The following is a 21,931-nucleotide window of genomic DNA, read 5'->3' on the forward strand; positions in this document are numbered from 1 at the left end:
TACAGCAACAGCGCTGAAATGTCTCGCATGCCTTTGCATACACTGAATTCTAGCTGGTACTCCTCTTGGATAATTTGCAGAACCCAGCCATCTGTCATTATCTGCTCCAAGTCCTCTGCATACTCTTAATAGCTGACCTCCAATCTTGAGAGAAGTGGCATCGTGCCTTGCATCATTGTGACTTTTTTGCGGATACCGCAGAGTGAGCCTTGGTTCCTTAGATTCTGGATAATATTTGTCTGAACCCTTGAAAGGATCTCTGTGCAGAGTCCCCTGTTGAATACTGGCATGAGTGTTGCAATCCATAAAAGGAGCTCCAGCCAGGGCCTCTGGTTTGGTGTCTAGAATAGATTTTGGCCATTGATCTTACACATTGGCTATAATATCATCTAAGCCCTTCCCAAACAGCATTTGCCCCTTGAAGGGGAGTCTGCTCAGAGTGGTCTTGGAGGTTGAATCACTTGCCCATTGCCTAATCCAGAGCATTCAACAGGTGGAAATGGAATTAGCAGAGATTTTGCCCATGACCCTGATTAAATCATAATACATCTGCTACATAGTCAATTCTAGCTACCACAAGCTGGGGAAGGGGCTCTTCCTTTGTTAGCCTCTGACTCAGCAACCTGGAATGACATGTGTGTGCCACGGAGGAGGCCGCGGCTGCAGCGTTAATCCCTAAGGCTAGAGCCTCAAATTGCTATCTGAGGACCATGTCCACTCTGTGGTCTTATGGGTCCTTTAAAACTATGCCTCCCTCAATTGGCAGGGAAGTGCACTTAGTCACCTGTGCCACCAGGGAGTCCACTTTGGGCAGCGCAAACATTTGCTGAAACTCTTGATCCATAGGATACAACATAGTCATGGTTTTGGCCTCTTTCAGGGAACCTTCACGGGGTCTCCTAGGGCTCTCTAACCAAGATCTTCATGTCCGGGTGCCACGGAAAGAATGTGGGTTAAGCCCACACTTCAGTCAGAAAAGAACGTTAAGAGGATATGGTCGAAGGGACTCGGCAATGATTTCTGTTAATGTCGAGTACTTAAACAGTTGGTGCACTGAGGGATCCTCTCCTTGTCCTAGGGCTGACCCTGTTCTCTGGCCCTCCAACTGAGACTTTGTATCTTCCCTTAGGGAAGTCTAACTTTGGGAGATTAGGGCATTAATTCTGACCCTTCATCCTTTGATTACCTGTCTGATGTAGCATCGGATTTCAAAATAGTCTTTGCTCTCGCTCTCAGGACAGAAGTGCTCTGAGTGTCCAAGCCTGCTTGCACATTAGTCTGCTCTTTAGTAGTCCTCTCAGGCAGAGCTGTGCCTTATGTGTAAACCTGCCACAGGAGATTAACAAATTCTGGAGTAAAAGCCTGAGAAGGCAACTCTCTTCCCACTGAGAATGCGTAAGCCGCCTTTTACTTGGGTTGCAAAACTTCTACGCTCTTACAGGGGGGCAGAATCATTGTCCCGGATATCTGGAGGGTATATTTTCTCCCCAAATGGGATTCCTGTCCTGTCCCCGGCTCTAGCAGACCGTTGGGGCTAAGCCTGAAGCTCTTGCCCCTCCATCATGTGCCATGTGGCACATGGTGCAAGGGTGCTCCTCTGCCACCCATCCAGCGTATATAAGGCTTGATACTGGAGTTTTAGGATTTAAGGATTCCATCCCTGTCAGTTCTGAGGCCAGATTAAGTGTTTTGAAGAAGTTTGAGCAGGAAATCCAAAATGGCTGCCACAGGAGTGTTTTGGCGCCCAAAAACAGCCCCAAAACACTTCAAGGGCATTCAAAAATAGCAAATTTAGGATTTTAGGGGTGGGGGACCAAGGCTCTAACAAAAGAAACCACTAAAACCAGGGATTTCAGACCCCCCACCCCAATTTTCTCATAGGCTGTGACAGCCTATACTCACAGACCATGTGCTCAGTAAAGGTGCTGCAGCCCGCTTCAGCTCCCTTAAAATGTAGCTGGAACTGGAAAGGATCGCTGGTCAGCTTCTGAGTTGAAATCTTTGTGCTGCCAGTCGGACCTCGGCGGGTTTTTGCTTACTTTCTTTCTTGGGTTGTTGTCTTTTTTTTCCCTTTTAGCAGCGCAGAGGGCAGGAGGAAGAAGCCAGGGGAGGAAGCCACAGGAAGCAGGCAGGAGGAACCGGGGTCGCAGCGAGAGGTAGCTCCACCCACCCCCACCGCGTCACAGGCCGCATCGGCGCCCGGGCTCCCCTTTAAAAAGAAGGGAAACCAGGGCACGAGGCAGACCTCGGCGGGTTTTTGCTTTCTTTCTTGGGTTGTTGTCTTTTTTCCCTTTTAGCAGCGCAGAGGGCAGGAGGAGGAAGCCAGGTGGAAGAAGCCAGGGGAGGAAGCCACAGGAGGAACCGGGATCGCGGCGAGAGGTAGCTCCGCCCACCCCCACCGCGTCACAGGCCGCATTGGCGCCCGGGTTCCCCTTTAAAAAGAAGGGAGCCAACGGCGCCCAGCCGTTCGGCGCGCGGCAAAGGCGCTCGCCTTAGCGAGAGCGCCTTTGCGAAGGAGCCTTTAGAAGGAGCCCAGGTAGCCCAGCAGCAAATCCAACGTCTAAAAAAAAAAAAAGGTACTTTTCTTCTCTTCTCGTTCTTTTCTCTCTCTCTACTTTTCAGCTAGCTGCACGCCAGGCACCACTCCCAATCACCGAGGAGCAAGGATAAAGAAATGGAGGCTACAGGAACCCAGGGGAGCTACCCAGTATACTGCATCGAATGTCATATGTATGACTACCTCCCCTCCGGGAGACAGGCGTACATATGCAGTCGATGTCAGGAACTGGATAGCCTGAAGAAGGAGGTCAGGAGACTGCAGGTTCGAGTACAGGAACTGGAGGGACTGTGCACCATAGAGGAACAGTGCTGGGCAACTGAGGACACCGCCAGAGAGGACCACATCACGGAACAAGTTAGAGAGCTCGAGAAATTCATAGAGGAGGCCTGCAGGATGGTGGAGGCACAGGACCACCAACACATCAGGGGAGAGCTACCAGTCGGACGACAAAATCCACCAGACACCATGGGAGTAGGACCTTGCGGAGAATCTGGACAGGCAGATGAGGAGGAGACCCAACAAAACCCGGAGGAAGGACTAGCGGACTGTGCCGCTGACACAGACCTGAGACCAAAGAGACAGTTGAGGAAGGGGGGAGATCTGCTATCGTAGTGGGAGACTCAATCCTGAGAGGAGTGGACAGTCACATAGCTGGAGGGAGAGAGGACCGACTAGTGACATGTCTCCCGGGGGCTAGAACGAAGGACGTCATCGACAAAATTGAGAGGATCCTGGAAGGGGCCAAGACGGAGGAGATAGCTGTAGTAATCCATGTTGGAACCAACAACGTCAGCAGGAGGAGCTACAACAGGACTGCACTAACTGATCAGTTCAGGATCCTGGGGAGGAAACTGAAACTGAGGGCAAGGAGGATAGCCTTCTTAGAGATCCTGCCAGTACCGAGAGCGGACGCAAGGAGGCAGAGTGAACTACAAGCAATAAACGGTTGGCTCAGGAGATGGTGCGAAGAGGAGGGTTTCCTTTTTGTTCGGAACTGGACAACTTTCTTGGGAAAGAATAAGCTCTACAGGAGAGAAGGACTGCACCTGAGCACGACTGGGACGAGGATGCTGGCACGCAACGTCCAGAGCGTCATAGACTTGGCTTTAAACTGAGGAAGAGGGGAAAGCCGACAGTCGATCTGACACATCGGACAAAAGTATCAAATAAGGATACTGAGCAAGGGCATTGTAAAAAAGGGATCGGGACTGAGTGGGAAATTTTGGGAAAAGGACCTAAGGACGTAATGCAGATGCCCAGGGCCAAGGACATTGAACAAGGACATTGTAAAAAAGGGATCGGGACCTAGTGGGAAATTTTGGGAAAAGGACCTAAGGACGCAATGCAGATGCCCAGGGCCAAGGACATTGAACAAGGGCTCAGGGCTGAGTGGGAATTTTTTGAAGAAGGACCTAAGGACAAACTGCAGGGGTCTAGGGCACAAATGTAATTGGCAAACGGGACTAACAGAGAACAACGGAATCCAGAGGGACGACCAAAAATGGGGAAACAGGCTGAGGACGAAACAGACACACCACAGGAGGAGGACGACCGAGACGAGGCTTGGGGACTGGCAACTCACGAGGGGACCGCCAGGAGCGCCAAACCATGAGGAAAACAAGCAAGAAAGGCGAACAACCGGGACTTACATTGCCTATACACTAATGCTAGGAGCCTAAGGGCTAAATGGGAGAGCTGGAAGTTTTAGCCAACAAAAAGGGCCTAGACATAATTGGAGTCACAGAAACGTGGTGGACTGATGACAACAAATGGGATGTGGCTCTACCAGGGTTCAAGCTCTACAGGAGAGACAGATCACACAAAAAGGGTGGAGGAATAGCGCTATATATAAAGGATTCCATACCTTCAACCAGGATGGAAACAACAGCAAGGGAGGATGACTTGGAATCACTATGGGTTAAGCTATCCGGAGGAACTGGAGCAGACATAAAATTGGGTCTGTACTATCGCCCACCGGGACAGACGGAAGAAATCGACCAGGATCTGGAGGCTGAACTAGGGCAGGTATGCAAAAGCGGAAGTGTGGTGGTGATGGGGGACTTCAACTACCCGGGAATAGGTACTGGAGTATAGGGCACTCAAACTGCATGAGGGAGACCAAATTCCTGGAGGTCACGAGGGACTGTTTCATGGAACAGCTGGTCACAGAACCAACACGGGGAGATGCCACTCTTGACCTAATCTTCACCGGACTAAGGGGACCCGCTAAAGAGGTGGCGGTACTAGCCCCACTAGGAAACAGCGATCACAACGCGATCCAGTACAGGCTAGAAATTGGACCATCAAAGGTGAAAAGAACTACAACGACAGCACTGAACTTCAAAAAAGGGAATTATGATGCCGTGAGGAAAATGGTGGGAAAGAAACTCAACGACACCGCAAGGAATACGGAGTCCGTAGAAAAAGCCTGGACCTTACTCAAGGGCACGGTGCATGAAGCACAAAACCTGTGTGTCTCCAAGTTCAGGAAAGGGTGCAAAAAAAATAGAGCAAAAAACCTAGTGTGGATAACAAATGCAGTGAAGAAAGCGATAAGTGATAAGAAGGCATCATTCAAGAAATGGAGAAAGGATAAATCAGAGGACAACCAAAAGGAGCACAAAAAACACCAAAAGGAGTGTCACCGAGTGGTTAGGAAAGCAAAAAGAGAATATGAAGAGAGATTGGCTGGGGAAGCAACAAACTTCAAACCATTCTTCAGGTACGTCAAGGGGAAGCAACCAGCAAGGGAGGAAGTGGGACCCTTGGATGATGGAGACAGAAAGGGAGTGGTAAAAGAGGAAAAGGAAATAGCTGACAGGTTAAACGGGTTCTTCACTTCAGTTTTCACAAGGGAGGACACAACCAACATTCCGGAACTGGAAGAAATTGTAAAATGGGAAAAGGATGAAAATCTGGTCCAACTAGAGGTGAGCAAGGAGGATGTCCTCAGGCAGATAGACAGGCTAAAGAGTGACAAATCGCCGGGTCCGGACGGCATTCACCCAAGGGTACTCAAGGAACTAAGGAATGAAATAGCTGAGCCACTTCGACAAATATGCAACCTATCCTTAAAAACTGGAGAGATTCCGGAAGACTGGAAAATAGCAAATGTCACGTCCATCTTCAAGAAAGGCTCAAGGGGAGACCCAGGAAACTACAGGCCGGTGAGCTTGACCTCGGTCCCGGGAAAGATGATGGAAGCGCTGATTAAAGACAGCATCTGGGAAAACATCGAAAACACTGGGCAACTAAAGCCGAGTCAGCATGGCTTCTGCAAGGGCAGGTCATGCCTTACAAATTTATTATACTTCTTTGAGGGGGTAAACAGCCAGGTGGATAAAGGGGAATCTATAGACATCATTTACCTTGACTTCCAAAAAGCCTTCGACAAGGTACCACACGAAAGACTGCTAAGGAAGTTATGGAACCACGGGGTGCAAGGGTAGGTCCACCGATGGATCAAAAACTGGCTGGCGGACAGGAAACAGAGGGTTGGAGTAAAGGGCCATTACTCGGACTGGCAATAGGTCACGAGCGGAGTTCCGCAAGGGTCGGTGCTGGGACCGCTCCTATTCAATATATTTATTAACGACCTGGAGGCGGGAACAAAATGCGAGGTTATCAAATTTGCGGACGACACCAAACTATACAGCAGGGTTGAAAATACGGAGGACTGCAAAGACCTCCCAAAAGATCTGACAGAGCTTCAACATAGGGAAATGCAAGGTCATGCATGTAGGGAAAAAGAACCCGATGTTCACCTACAAAATGGGGGGATCACCGCTAGGGGTGAGTAACCTTGAAAGAGACCTGGGAGTGATGGTAGACACATCATTGAAGGCATCGGCGCAGTGCACCACAGCCTCAAGGAAGGCAAACAAAATGTTGGGCATCATAAGAAGGGTATCACGTCCAGGACGAAGGAAGTTATCCTGCCACTGTACCGTGCAATGGTGCGCCTGCACCTGGAGTACTGTGTCCAGTACTGGTCGCCATACCTAAAAAAGAACATGGCGGTACTTGAGAGAGTCCAGAGCAGAGCAACTAAGCTAATAAAGGGTATGAAGGACCTCTCATATACTGACAGACTGAAGAAGCTGGGGCTTTTCTCCCTGGAAAAGCGGAGACTTAGAGGGGACATGATAGAAACCTTCAAGATCATGAAGGGCATAGAAAGAGTGCACAGGGACAGATTTTTTAAGTTATGGGGAACCACAAGTACAAGGGGGCACTCAGAGAAATTGAAAGGGGGAAGTTTTAGAACAAATGCCAGGAAGTTCTTTTCACCCAGAGGGTGATGGATACATGGAACGCGCTACCGGAGGATGTGATAAGCAGGAGCACGCTGCAGGGCTTCAAAGAAGGTTTGGATAGGTACCTGGAGATCAAAGGGATTGAGGGGTACAGGTCATAGGGATAGGATTAGAGGACTAGAGGCAGTTACGAAATTAGTCAGGGACACTGTTCAGGCAATTAGGCCTGATGGGCCGCCGCGCAGGATGGACCTCTGGTCTGCCTCAGCAGAGGCAACTTCTTATGTTCTTAATCAGACCACTTCTCAACCCCCACCGACTATGCTGAGCGAAAGAGAAGTGGGGGAGGCAAAAAATCACAGCCAGCACTGTGAGTGCCCTTAAGGAACACTATTGGTGCCTAACAGCCTGCTCTCCAAGCTCCTGACCAAGTCAAGTGAGCAAATGTTAAGGGAACGGAACCCTGAACTCCACATCTTCAGTAGGCCAGATGAACAGGTTGCTGAAGGATACACCTGCACACAGAAAAGTCTGCTCCTCACCAAGCAGGCAGAGAAAACCCTTCTCAGAGGGAATTCTAGCATCACAAAAAAAATCTGTGAAAACCTCAAGCAACAAAAAATAAAATGAAATAAACTGAGCAGATCAGAAAGATACTTTCATGCTTGCTTGCAGAAGGAAGAACTGAGGTGGGCAGCAAAGCCCAGGGAGAAAGGAGGCAGAGTGAAAAGCTGTGATTGACATCTTCTGCACAGTGCTCTTGAGCATGCATGGATAACCCTGTGATTCAGCATACTGTCCCTATTGCACTGGAATCTCCTATTAAGGGAGTTTTGCTTGATCTCTCATCTTATATTTTTGGAAAGTTCAAACCTTTTGGGGTTGTTTGGTTGTTTTTTTTTGTTTTGTTTTTTTAAAATCTCTAATAAGCAAATGAGTTCATATGTATACATTTTCTCATAGAAGCAGTTAAACTCCTCTGTTATATCCTCATAAGAAAATTTACACTCTCCCATTATTGAAATAATGTATCATTTTGCTGTTTTTGCAGCTGCCATATTAAGCTTCTCTGATTTATTACCGTGCTCCAAATAGTTCCTTTCATCATCCTCATCAGATACTCAATCTGGCCAATGTCCATTATCTGGTGTTTAATATCTTTTATCCTCTTTTCAATGAGTTCAGAAGGGCATCTTTCACAAACTTTTTGGAAGTAAGCTAAATTATCCACTAAAGCCTGTCTTTCCTGAGTCCTTGTTTTTTGGACCCTTGGCCTTAGCTTGAATGAGTATACCTCTTCATGCATGGCTTTCCCTTCATCCCAAATCTCTCCTGTGGAGATTTCCCCAGTGTTCATTTTCAAGTAGTCTCTCCACTTGTCTATCATAACCTTTTGAGTTGCTGGGCTATGCATTCAATTCGCATTGGCTTTCTACATCCATGAAATAAGCATTTTAGATGCACAGTCTAGAATCCATGTCTCAGAGATAGTTGGTAGTATGCTGCCCAAACTAGGCTGTGTTTGGTTAGCCATGTGCCATCCTCGTACTTTGGTATTGGCTGATTTGACATGACATCCTTAATCAACATGCTATAGATAATTAATGGAACAACAGAATGCCAAAAGTGTAACACAAGCTGAAGACTGAGGAAGTATTTATGGGACCCTGTGCCCACACTATGCTAACAGTATATCTAGGAACCACCTGGTTGAAAGCCATTTGTGCTGTATGTTTAATTTCATCTAGTCTTTCTTACGTTTTATAGCACCATTTGGTTTGAGTTGCAGTGACCACCTATTTTACCATTGTAAAATATTTCACAAGATCATGATAGAAATGGATTTTGTCTGTTGTGAGCTAAGTACATTACCCAGTGGTAGAAGTGGGACTATGTGTAAGTGTTTGCACTTAATGGCATAGGTGCAGTGATGTTGCCAACCTCTCTTGACATCTCCAAACTTTTCTCCTGCAGTGACCATGAAGGAGGAAATGTTAGTGCTCACACCAGTCACCTGGTGGGCAGTGCCCTCTCTGACCCATACCTCTCTTTTGCTGCAGCTATGAATGGGCTGGCAGGGCCCTTGCATGGACTTGCTAACCAGGTACAGCTTGCTGACCCTTGATAATTTTGTAGTGTTTTGGAGTGATAAGATTCCAGTTTCTGTGCATCCATTCTTAAAAGCAATTGCTTTCCTTTTTTTTTTTTTTTTTTGTTCCAGGAGGTGCTGGCTTGGCTGACAGATCTACAGAAGGATCTTGGAGGGAATGTGCCTGATGAGAAATTGAGGGACTTCATCTGGAATACCCTCAACTCTGGCAGGGTAATACAGTAGGATACCCCAGCAGCATCTGCTCTCAAATCTCCCCCACCCCCCCCCACACATACACCCAGTAGCTGGCCTCAATTCCCATACAGCCAATCTGCTTGAGACTCCTTTATAGATGAAAGAACTAAGTAAATGACAAAAATTAAGGATGAATGAAGGTGTAGAGAGAGTGATTTTACACCACTGCATGTTTGTATCCTGCTTTCTGCCTCTCGTTCACATGTTCTTTCTCTGGATTTATAGGATGCGGTGCTTTCTTTGTGTTCATGTTTATCACCCTTTTCCTGTGTTGTGGCAGGTTGTTCCTGGTTACGGACATGCCGTATTACGGAAGACTGATCCTCGCTATACCTGCCAGAGGGAGTTTGCTCTGAAACACCTTCCAGATGACCCTATGTTTAAGCTGGTAGCTCAACTGTATAAAATTGTACCTGATGTGCTCCTGGAGCAGGGCAAGGCCAAGAACCCCTGGCCCAATGTGGATGCACACAGTGGAGTGCTTTTACAGGTCAGCCATTGCTCATAATAAATCAAAGTGGTGGGGGAAGTATTAACTGGCAGGGCAACTACTAGGAGAGGTGTTCTCCTTATACCACAGCACTATTTTGCTAGAGGTGGGGATATTGAATAGCAGCAGTGGAGGTGTTAGTGCTTTGAGGTCTTTATTATCTGAAAAACACACTATCTAGTTAATATTCAGCTGTCGGTGGTCGATAGTATTTTAAGGACTGATCATAGTTGGCTAAATTCTCTCTGGGTATTTAGTGCCAGGCCATGTCTAGGCACCGGCATTGTGAATATCTTGGTCTGGCAGCTGAGACTTAAGCGAGTCTCAGCTGACATTCAGCCAGGACCATTTTAAGAAGATATTGTCCTCTCTCCGCTCCAAACACAACTCTGTCCTCCCTCCCAGCTCTCTGCAACCAAACCCCAAGACCCTTACTAACACCATCCACTATCCACTAGAAGTGGTGGCAGCCATTTTGCTGCTAGGGGCAGGAGTGAGTGGGATTCATTCCTGTGTCCATCACTCTCTGGACCACCAAGGATGTGTACAGGTAAAGGGGAGGGGTCCAAGTGTGTCAGTGAGGGGAGGCTTCTCTGATTGGGGGGGGATCTGGTACAGTTGGGAAGGGGGTAGAACGATGGAATTTACAGGCTGTTACTTGGAAAATATACGGGTACCAGCCAATATTCACCAGCACCTCTATAGCTGAGTGGGCATAGTTAGGATTGCTTTTTGTTCAGTCCTATCTGCCTGCTTAGCTATGGGGGCACTGGCACTAAATATTGCCAATCCTCCCCGACACCGCCTCCCAGATGCTTCTTTCCTTCCTGGTTTCAAGATGGCCAGTTACTGTTGATATTCAGCAGCAGTGCCCGGTTATGTGTCACCGAACACAAGGAAGTGCTGGAAAGTTCTTAGCCCAAACAACTTCCTAAATTCTATTTTGCCACTGTAGCTGAAAAGTTTTATTTTGCAAAGTGCCAATTTGCAGAATCGTAATGCTATGTTTTGACATTATTTCAGATCATTGATTGAACCATGTCAATGAAAAGTGTAGAATTTTCAAGTGTGGAACTCCCAAGTCGTCATGAAGTTCCTATTCCTTCAGAAGAAAACTCTAAAGGGAATGTATGATGCAGTCTGAATGACAAATGCCCATCATACACCACAGTGAAGAAGTGGTGTGGAAACTTTGTGTGGAGATTTCGAAACCGAAGATGAAGCAAGGCTGGGAGGCCTCAAACAGTGTCAGCTTTTGAAATTGTTGACCCTGTCCATGATGTGATTTTGGCAGATCAGTGAATATTGGCTAAAACAATTGCTGAGATAAGATGCTACAGATATCCAGAAAATATATTGGGTGTATAAGTCACAAACATCTGGGTATGCAGAAGCTGTCAGCCAAGTGGGTGCCCAGATGTTTAAATTCTGACGAGAAATGACATCAAGTGGACCACTTCCAAGTTGATTTTGCAGCATTTTAAGCAAGCTGGTGCAAACATTTTGGAACAACTAGTTACTGTTGGTGAAACATGGAGACATATCTACAGTCCATGCAATGGTAGCACTCAAATTTCCTTGGCTTTAAAGAACCTAAGATTCAAACATCAGCAGGGAAAGTCATGGCCACAGTGTTTTAGGATCAGGAAGATGTTGTAATGACTATCTTACTATTGTAGTTTGCTGTGCTTATTAAAGGAGGCATTGGGGAAAAAAAAAGGAGAGGGAAACGGCAGAAAGGGGTTCTCCCCCCCCCCCCCCAAGATTATGCACCTTCTCACAAGGCTGGCAACATGATGGATGTTTTGACACAGTTAAGGTTCCAGTGCATAGACGATCCACCCTACTCACCAGATCTTGCTCCATCTATTTTCTGTTTCCAAACCCTTAAAAAGAGTTTGAAAGGGTGACAATTTTCAAGTGATTCGGAGGAGATTGCAGCAGTGGAGCAGTATTTCAGTGACCAGATATCAGAGTATTTTTTGGATGGGTTACAGAAACTTCAGATACGATGTGCCAAGTGAATTGAACTTAGGGGTGAATATGTGGAATAACTTGCAAGCTTCATGGCTCCACGTCATTCCCTTCTTCATTGGGTTGAGAACTTCTCCGCACCCCCTCCCTCGTATTGGTGGCCAACCTGCTAAGTATGATTTAAGCAGGCAGGCTCCAGACAGCTTAAATCGTTTTGAATATCAAACCCTATATTCTTTGCAGTGTATTGATGCAAATTAGATGCAGCATCTTGGGCAGTTAAACCAGGGTACAAAAAGGTGAAAAATGTAAAAATTAATTTAAAAGTGAAAGGGACTGAGAATGAGACAGGGACGAGATTTATCCCTGTCCCCGCAGCTAACCGCAGGAAACCATCCCATGTCATTCTTTAGTGTCTATTACAACCTCAAGCCTTTCGTTGAAGAATGCTAGTGTAGGACTGAGAGTCAGTGGCTGTGCCCATTCATACTCGTTTTTCCCTCTCTCCTTAAAGAATGACATGGTTAATTGCAGGGATGGGGACAAATTCTGTCTTCGTGTCTTTCTATATGGGTTTTAAGCAAAGATGTGCTGACTTCTGTTTTATGACCTCTTTAAAATGCAAAGGAAGAGCTCTCTTCAACTGAACTTTATACAATATAGCTTATCTTATTAGGGGTATGTGCTATAACTTTTAAAGCTGGAATTGACTTGTCAGACTGCTGTGAATGGGGTTCCCTATGATTTTATTCATTGGGGTTAGGTTCACTGCAGGATGACTCTTCTCACAGAAACATATTCACAGGCCAGATGAATCTTGTTTAAGCCATTTTGAGCTTTGTCTTGCTCCTGACTTTTTTTTTTTTGTGTGTGTGGTGTGTGTTTTTCTCTGCAGTATTACGGCATGACGGAGATGAATTATTACACAGTCCTCTTTGGAGTCTCTCGTGCTTTGGGAGTCTTGGCACAGCTTATTTGGAGCCGAGCCCTGGGTTTACCATTGGAGAGACCGAAGTCCATGAGCACCAGTGGCCTTATGCAGCTTGTCAGCAGCAAATCCGGCTAAGAAGAGGAACAGTGGGGGGCACTTAGAGACAGTATGCTGTTCCGTTTAAGGGGCCTTGAAAGACTGCTTAAAATATTAAATCTTGAGCACTGATGAAGTTAATTTATGTAAAAAAAGAAAACAAAAGAAGTAAGGAGAAATCTAACCTAGACATGGGTCCCTGTCTGCATACCACAGGATGTTACCTTTCACTACTGCATTAACTTGGTTGGTTTGCATCCTTTGAGCTACCAAACCTCTTCAGCAAGCTTTGGCCTGGCACTTCTCTGGGCAGGATGCTGCATTATAAAGAATTTGCATGACTCCTATTCTCCCCTTTATTGTGTAAATTTATTTTTTAAATTACTCTGTTTTAATTAAATGCCTCTAAACCATGACAATAGGTTCTGCCCCTTTAATGAAATCAAAATAAAACAGTAGAGAAATAATGTAATGTTGGCAGCTTTGTAGATCTACCTGGTCTCCAGCAAGACTCCTGCCACTCTTTCCCCCACTGAATAACATGAGGATTGATCTGGTCTCTCTCTCCTGTTTTTGTTTGCTCTTCAGAGTATACAAAGCCCAATGATTTTCTCATTGCTACTGGCTGTGACATGCCCAAGTAGAATTTTTTTTAATGATTATATTGATCTCCAGCATCATGCCATGTTCTATCAGCAGTACATGGGCAGGTCATATCCCTGCTTTGTACTTTTTTTTATGGACTTTTTTTTAAACACTTCTCTTGCCTGCCCAATATATTTGCATCTTCTCTCTTAACTAGAATGCAGAATTTAGGAACTGCTGTAGTTTGAAGAGAGAGTGATGTCATGGGTCAAGAAGATAAAATAGTCCATAACTTTTATCACACGCCATTGTCTCTTCCCTTTTGCACCTGGCTACTTTAGAGGTGCTTAGCTTTAAGTACCCCAGGATGTCCTCTACCCCTCTCACTCCCCCCTCCCCATTCCTACTCAGGGCTCTACTGCTGTTACCATTAGGTATGCATCAGCATTGGATTAGGGATATAGGTGTATGCTGCTTACAATGATGTAAAATGTGAGCTATGATTCTACATACTAGAAATTAAACACATTTGTCAGCAGTGAGACTGGTTGCCCCCAGTGGGACTTCACTAACTCCTAATGTTGAGTTGTCCCCTAGGTTAGGTAGATTTTTTTTTTTTTTTTTTTAACACCACCAGCTTGGGGTGTGGGTGGGAGATTGTTAATCCATGGTGCATTTTGTTAATGTTGTTGCTTTGCCATATTTCTGAGAGCATTGTGATGGAAAGATGATAAGGTGGTGAAACACCTTTTGTCTTCTCAGAAAGACTGGCAATAATAAATACACTCCTGTAGATGTCTCCCCAACTTGCTTTGTGTTCTCTGATTTGCACCTGCCTCCCAATGAGCCATTGTATTAAAATAAAAAACTTCAAATATTACAGACTTCAAGTTGTTCTGTATAAATGCAAATAAATGTTTTTATTAATACATGTGTGCACTCTGATCTACAATTCTGGCCTGGTTGGCTTTATGCTCCCCAGCTACACAACCCTGATTGCAAGCAAGGTCTTGCCAAGAATTTTGTAATGTTTTAAGGAGGGGAATGCTCCACAGGTTAGGTTTTGTTGGTTTTTTTTTTTTTTTTAAATCATGTTTATACCAACTAAAGAGTTTATAAAAACACATCCTCACAATTATTTGTAAACACATGAAGCCCAAAAACATAGCATGAAGACAAAAAAACAATCCCAGATTGTCCACCATCCCACTCCATTTTACTCCCATTCTGAGCACCTTATTTTTCTATTTAACTTTTTTATGAACTGTCTACTTCATAACATTACTATGTCTTCTATTCTAAAGAATATTGCAATCTCGGTTAACAAAGCATATGTTACCCCATCCCACTGTTCTGTTTTGACTGAATATTCTCCCTTCAATCCCCACCCCCCCACACACAAGTTTCTACTTGTCACTATTTATTCCTAGTGGGAGCCTACAGAAACTTACTCTAGCAAGGTAGCCATGCTTATATTTTGTTTAAACATTCCCCTCCTTTATACAGTTTATCTTTCACTTAAATGTGTCACTTTCCATTGAATAGTAGAACCCGCAGTCAAAAATAAGACATTGTTAAACCATTCATAGTAATGTACATAGTTCAATGTCATTTATCTTCTCTTATTTTTCCTACTACATTCTATCAGGGCTTCAGACATGCCATTTGGTCACCACACATTCTTCATGGCTGCCAAATATTTCTTTATGGCTATGACTTCTTCACTAGCCCCACATTATATTCTTATTTTTCTCATGTTTTTGTATTTTATATTTTTGTATCAAACTCTTAAAGTGCTCTATGCAAACGTCAATAATTTAGTATTTTTATTAAAAACTTCTCTTAATTATTGCCTTTGCTTTTATCGCATCGGGAAGGGACCTGTCACATTGACATGTTTCGCCGTTAGGCTGCTTCAAGAAAAGTCCCCCTTTTTCCAACTTATCTGTACCAATCCGATCCACATAGCTTTTGTTGAGATCTCAACAAGAGAAGATAAATGACATTGAACAATGTATATTACTTTCCATTGAATATGCATAGCTCATTTTTTCTCAAATTGGTCTATTGTAGCCATCTTAAGGGCTGTTAATTTGGACATTAGATATGTACATGCTTCATTTTCAGTTTGACCTACTGTAGGATGTTTTCCTTGTTGCTATTCCTTTGGCACCACCAGCATTGTTGCTATTCCCCCTATCACATGCTATTGGTTTGTAATTCTTTTCTCACATCTGAAAGCATTTCATTTAATAATATTCAGATTGTTCTTTATTAGCTAACTAAAAAAAAAAAAATCTCTGCCTAATATGTCTGGATTATCCCAGGACAAGCAGGCAGCCTATTCTCAACATATGGGTGACATCATCCACAGAACTCGGATGCAGACAGCTTTGCAAGTAGACTTGCTTGAAGAACTTTTAGAAAGTTCGCAGGGCGCACATCTCCTCAGTTTTCCGCAGAGCCGAGAAGTCCTATTTCGACGCTGTACACTGGATTCAGTTCTATTTTGTGCCTTCTCTCATCGCAGCTCGTGTTTTATTTCTTTACAGGGTCGCTATATTTTCTTGCGTGTTTTATTTATTTATTTTAACTTAATTTGATTTTCTTTTCTGTCACGGCAGGCCCTGCCTTGCGGCCTCAGCCTGCGGGCTTTGATCTCGCTGAGGCTATTTTTCCGTTTATGTCTCGGCCGGTCACAGGCTTCAAGAAGTGTATCTGTTGCCAGCACATGATCTCCCTCACTGACCCACATAGGTGGTGTGTTCAGTGTTTGGGACCTGCCTGCTGTGCTACCCTTCAACCTCGAGCCCTCAAACGTCATTGAGTTCAGGTGAAAAAACTTTTTGACGGTATGGATCCTCTTTCCCCGGTCTCGACCTCGAATCCGGTCAAGCTTTTCACAGGGTTCCGCCTTCTGCCTCAACCTTAATCAAACCCTCCTCATTCGGCAAGTCCTCATCCTTGAGCAAATCTTAGTCTTCTGATGAGATGCTTGCATCGCTGCCTCCCTCAGGTCAGGTACCAGCAGTGATTATCAAGATGCCCAAGAAGCATGTCTCAAAGCCGAAGTCATTCTTCCTCCTTTTCCTCGGAGACTATAGCCAAACCAAATTGCCAGATCCTCAAGTCTTGGTGTCACATTTGGAGGCTATGATCCAGACCATTTTGGATCGTCAGTTTGGTAATATGCTGGCCAAACATACTCTTGCCTCGACTCTGCTTCCTGCAGTCTAGTCTGAGAACTTAGCAGTATCACAAGGAGCTGAGTCCTTGGGAGTGCTTCGACAGGATTCTACACACACTATGCAAGGAGTCAAGTCTTTGCGAGTGTCTCGTCTGGAGCATCAGCACGTTACTCAAGGGGTCCAGTCCTTGTCAGTGCCTCGAGATACCTCAACACAAGGAGTTCAATGCCTTTTGGTGTCTCGATCTCCAGGCTCTAGCCCTCCTTCCTCACATAAGGCATTGCCCTTTCCGAGGCATAGGGCGAAGACTCCTTGACGTTCCTCTCAGCGAGACCTGCCTGGTTCGAGGCATATTTTTCCACATCAGTCGAGGCATCCATCGAGGCACAGATCCTCTTCTAAGACAGGCCTCGTTTCTCCAGGCCTCGAGACTCTTCAAGGCCTCCAACTCCGGTCGAGGACACCACCTCCAGAGCCTTACACCTATACTTCTTCTCCTGCGAGGGATTCTATCCATTCTCTCAGTGAGTCATTTATACCTGCATATTCAGATCTCAGTACTCCAGAGAAGCTTCACCTTCGTTCTCTGCCTTGTGAGGCGCCTCGAGGTCACCTTCTTCCCCTCGAGGTCAACCTTCCTTGGAGCAGATATCTTTTTCTTCTTTCTTACGTCAAATGAGTGAGGACCTCAATGTTACTTTGGAGGAGTGTGTGGCGCAGTGGTTGGATCTACTGTCTCAGCACCCTGGGGTTGTGGGTTCAAACCCCGCGCTGCTCCTTGTGACCCTGGGCAAGTCACTCAGTCCTCTATAGCCCCAGGTACGTTAGATAGATTGTGAGCCCACCGGGACAGAGAGGGAAAATGCTTGAGTACCTGATTATAAAACCGCTTAGATAACCTTGATAGGCGGTATATAAAATCCTAATAAACTTGAAACTTGACTCTGATTCCAAATACTCTACGGAGTATTTAGAGGAAATGGGTATGTCTTGTCCTCCTGCGGAGTCTCTTAAATTGCCCATTAATAGACTTATTTCTCAAACTTTCAAGCGGAATCTTGAAACACTTTATTCCATTCCTGCTGTACCAGGAAAGCTGGAATCTCATTACAGGATGGTCCACTGCAAGGGCTTCGAGAAATCTGTTATCCCATCAGTCCCTTCTCGTGGAGTCTTCTCTGAAAAGGACCAATCCTGCCAAAGTTTATCCTCCTGGAAGAGAGGGCAGGACCATGGACAAGTTTGGTCAACGTCTATATCAAAATTCTCTTATGGCAACTAGAGTTTTGAATTACAATTTTGTTTTCATTTCTTATTTCAAGCATTTGCTTGACACACTGCCTGAATACTTCAAATTTTCTCAACACCGTCTTCCAGGGTTTCAGCATGCGATTACCACTCTGACTCAACTCCGCATGCATCTCCTGCAATCTTCCTATGATGCATTTGAACTTTCCTCGAGGGTCACTGCCTTCTCAGTGGCAATGCGCCGGCTTGCCTGGCTCTGCACTGTAGACATGGATCCCAATCTTCAAGATTGTCTGGTCAGGGCAATGAATTGTTTGACTCCATCGAGGCAGCTACTAAACGATTGTTTGAACATGAGAAATCGTTTGCTTCCATCATTTGTCCTAAATCTAAGTCTTCTACCTCTAAAGCCTTCCGGCCTCTTCCATCTTACCAGAGGCATTTTCCACAGAGAGCAGCTCTGTATACACAAGTGCCTCCTAGAAACAATCACAACAATGGCAGCAAAAATATCAGACTCCTGCTTCTTCTAAGGCCTCTCAACCTTTGTGACCATCTAATACAGAGCATAACCTCCATCGTTCTGCCTCTGTCCTTCCCATTGGAGGTTGTCTCCATCATTTTTACCACTGCTGGGAGATAATTACATCAGACCTCTGGGTGCTGTCTATCATTGAGGAAGGATACTCTCTGTTTTCTTCAGATTCCACCAGATCTTCCTCCAAGAGAGTATCCTTCAAATCCATCGCAGACTGCCCTCCTGCTTTGGAAAGGGGGAAAGGTTAGATCATAATTTATGCTGAGTCCAAATTGGTTGGGCAGGTGACTCACTTTTTTAAAACCCAGATGGACAAATACAAATTTGCATAATTTTAAAAATCTGCCCGGACACCCAGAGAGTCCTCAAAAAATAAGACATGTCCAGATGTTCCCAGATTTTTGGTAACCTTATAACAGTTAATTTGCAGATCTGTAGAATCCTGAAAAAAAATCCAGATAGCTTGCAATCCTAGATTCCTCAGTGTTGAGTACATTTGACATGCCTCCCTAAACTTTGGGCCCTAGGCACATGCCTAGCTTGCCTTTGCCTTAATATGGCCCTGCATGCTCCTCAATTCAAAAATATTTCTATAATCTCCATTAATTTCCAAAAAGGCCAAAGACTTATAAAGAGATTAGGTTCTTACCTTGCTACTATGTTTTCTAGTAGATAGGGGTGTCATTCTGGAAAGCCTGGTAATATCCCAGTGCCCATGACCCATGCAGAAGGAATCCACTATGGATTTTTAATCCCTCCCACTTCACCAGAGGGCTCTGATGTCCCCTTCACTATAGTTCCAAAGCAGGCGATACTCCATCTAGAAACACTGGTGAAGGAGGGGTACAGGGAATCTCTCCAATTAAAAAGTCTCTTCTTCTCTGAAATTATAACCAACATGTTAAACATTGTTTCACTGTCTTGATTGTTCAATAATGCCAAATAGAAACATTAATGGAGCTCAAATAATACTCCAAAGTGACCTAGCAATAGACTATTCTTCATACTCTTGAGCTCTGACTGGCATCCAATTGACATTCTGAGTGAGACAATAGACACAAGAAATAAAGGGTAGGGATCCAGAATGACACACCTATCTACTAGAAAAAAATATTAGCAAAGTAAGAACCTAATCTTTTTTTCTAGTGCAATAGGTGTGCCATTCTGAATGGACGGGATGTACAAAAACAGTCCCAGAAATCTAGGGCGGGTCCACTGCACCCACTTGTAACACTGAGGGCAAGTAGGAAAGAACATTAGATCACATTAATTTTGAAGAATTTACGTGTGGGTTCTCTGAGGAAGCCTGGTCTGGTGAAACGCGTCAGAACCTGGAAGAATTACATTTCCAAGATGAGTACACAGTTTTTTTGAATTGATTGAAATGTTTAGGTAATTTGGAGTTTTCACCAGCGTATTGTTTGAAGTGCAATGATTTAATACTGAGGACACTTATTTTGGGGGTTCACCGCGTTGTGATATTCTTATACCATCTATTTGGTTCTGAGCACTTTTTACTACGTTCAGTTAAGCTTAGTTATTCTTACTAAAGCATAGAGTGGGTGTTTCTGTATTTTGTATTATTCCACATTATTGGGCAGACTGGATGGAACATGCAGATCTTTCCCTCCCCTCTCCTCATGTCCAGCAGTACCCCTTTTCTCTTCCCCCCTCCCCATTCCCCAAGTCAAGCACTAGTTCTTCTCTCTTCCCTTGCCCTCCTCCCCTGTTCAGCAGCACATCTCCCTCTCCTCATGTCTAGCAGTACCCCTTCCCCTTCCTTCCTCCCCTGTCTATCAGCACCTCTCCCTCTCCCCATGTTCAACAATACCACTTCTCCCTTCCCTTCCCTCTTCCTTTCCCATGTCCAGCAGTACCTCTCCTCTCCCTAGTGACAGCTCACTGTGTGCTTTTATGTTCCCCACACAGCTGCTGCTAGCATTAGTTTAGCCAGCAATTCCATCAGGCATCCTCAGGGCCTTTACTAGGCCAAAGAGGAAGTTGCATCATCGGAGGCAGTCCAGCTTATCAAAGACCCTGAGGCTGCCTGATGGAATTGCTGGCTAAACTAATGCTAGCGGCAGCTGTGTCAAGAAGTTTAAAGCACACAGTGAGCTGCTGGTATGGGAGGGGGGGGAGGCTGGGGAGAGAAGATAAGGAAAGTGGGAGTCCAGGAGCTATGCGTTGGCAGAAGGAAGTTGGGAAATATACAATGCTGGGGCTGCATACCTTCTGACAATGGTGCACACACCTCCTGGGGTATGTGTGTGTGTTGAGAACCTCTGTTCTATAACAAGTAGGCAACTAGTCTAAAGTGCCTATCTAAAGGTGGGCATGGTTAAGGGCAGATCATGGGTGTAGTTTTAGCTAGGTGCCTCTTTTTGAATGAGGTGTTGCTATGCATCTAACTTATGTGCAGGTTTTGGATGAAGAAAACCCTGGTATACAGTTAGAATACCTAGCTACGCCTAACAGTGCTTAGGCAGTGCTAAGCATGATTCTATAGTGTGCCTACCTTTTATAGAATTGTGCTTAGTGCCACTCTAGTCGGCACCAATTTTTTAGGTGACCTATGTACAACTAGGCCCTTAATGTAACACAATATGTTTGCCCATCCAAAACTTGCAAAGATTGTTTGAGAGATTCTGGGGCTGAAGTAATAAAGTAAGTTAAGCTTTGCATATGTGCTGATTATGCACAAAACTTGCATAGACATCATGGTAATGAGAGTACTGTATTAGCTATTAAAACCAGATGCAAAGTGCACACTCCCCCCCCCCCCCCCCCAAAGGTTGAGAGCAGTGATTTAACATTAGGTTTGAAGAAGAGTAAAAGGATTAGCTAATTACTTCTGCCACTTTTAGTGCATAATTCATGGCTTTTTCATCTCTTTACAATTAGCATACAAAGGTGCTGATGCTGTGCATAGCTGGACATCCCCTATATTTTATAATATACAGTACTTTATTAAATTTGTATAAGACAGATCAGCAGGGAGGTACTTCTGTATCCCAGTTACTACTCCTTCCACCTCCTCCTCTAGCCTATTGGCTGGCTTTGCCTGACCAATGGTCTGTAGGAGCAGAGAGAGCTGCTGTAGGCTAGCAGTTAACAATGGGAATGGGGACAAGACCTTTCACCGGCCCATGGGAGCAATGAAAAGTCTTACTCCTGAGGTAAAAAAAAAAAAAAAAATTGTGCCGTGTATGTATCCTGCTAGAGCTGGTATTAGACATAACGGGATCGCAAAGTCCAGGCTGTGTTTCTTTAGCCTCCAACTGGCTTAGGGCGCTCTCTCTGACCAGGGGGCAGTTGCCCTAGTTCAGTGGTCTCAAACTCGCGGCCCGGGGGCCACATGTGGCCCACCAGGTACTATTTTGAGGCCCCCAGTATGTTTATCCTAATCACAAAAGTAAAATAAAACAGTTTCTTGATCCTGTCTCTTTAGCTATAAATTACATTATTATTAAGACTTAGCCAAAAGGAAAGATTTATAAACTATAAAGAATTTTACCTCATGCAAAATTTTCATTTCTTTAATAAGACATTAACTATTTTTTTCTGAGGCCCTCCAAGTACCTACAAATCCAAAATGTGGCCCTGCAAAGGGTTTGAGTTTGAGACCACTGCCCTAGTTGCACTCCCCTAACATTATCTTGCCATGTGCGACTAAAGTATTCTGTTAGCTTGATTTTTCTATGTAGCATTCTGTAGTAAT

General features: G+C 44.9%; 1 protein-coding gene across 1 annotated transcript in view; it reads left to right on the forward strand.

The window, feature by feature from the left end:
- Positions 1-14,123, forward strand: part of CS (citrate synthase) — a 126,982-nt gene extending 112,859 nt beyond the window's left edge. Inside the window, exons 8-11 of the mRNA XM_033937969.1 lie at positions 8,791-8,920; positions 9,038-9,139; positions 9,444-9,653; positions 12,523-14,123. Coding sequence (XP_033793860.1) covers positions 8,791-8,920; positions 9,038-9,139; positions 9,444-9,653; positions 12,523-12,693 — 613 coding nt within the window. The 3' untranslated portion in view covers positions 12,694-14,123. The remainder of the gene's footprint in view (positions 1-8,790; positions 8,921-9,037; positions 9,140-9,443; positions 9,654-12,522) is intronic.
- Positions 14,124-21,931: the final 7,808 nt, after the last annotated feature.

Source organism: Geotrypetes seraphini, chromosome 3 (assembly GCF_902459505.1).
Source record: "Geotrypetes seraphini chromosome 3, aGeoSer1.1, whole genome shotgun sequence".
Classification (NCBI taxonomy): Eukaryota; Metazoa; Chordata; class Amphibia; order Gymnophiona; family Dermophiidae; genus Geotrypetes; species Geotrypetes seraphini.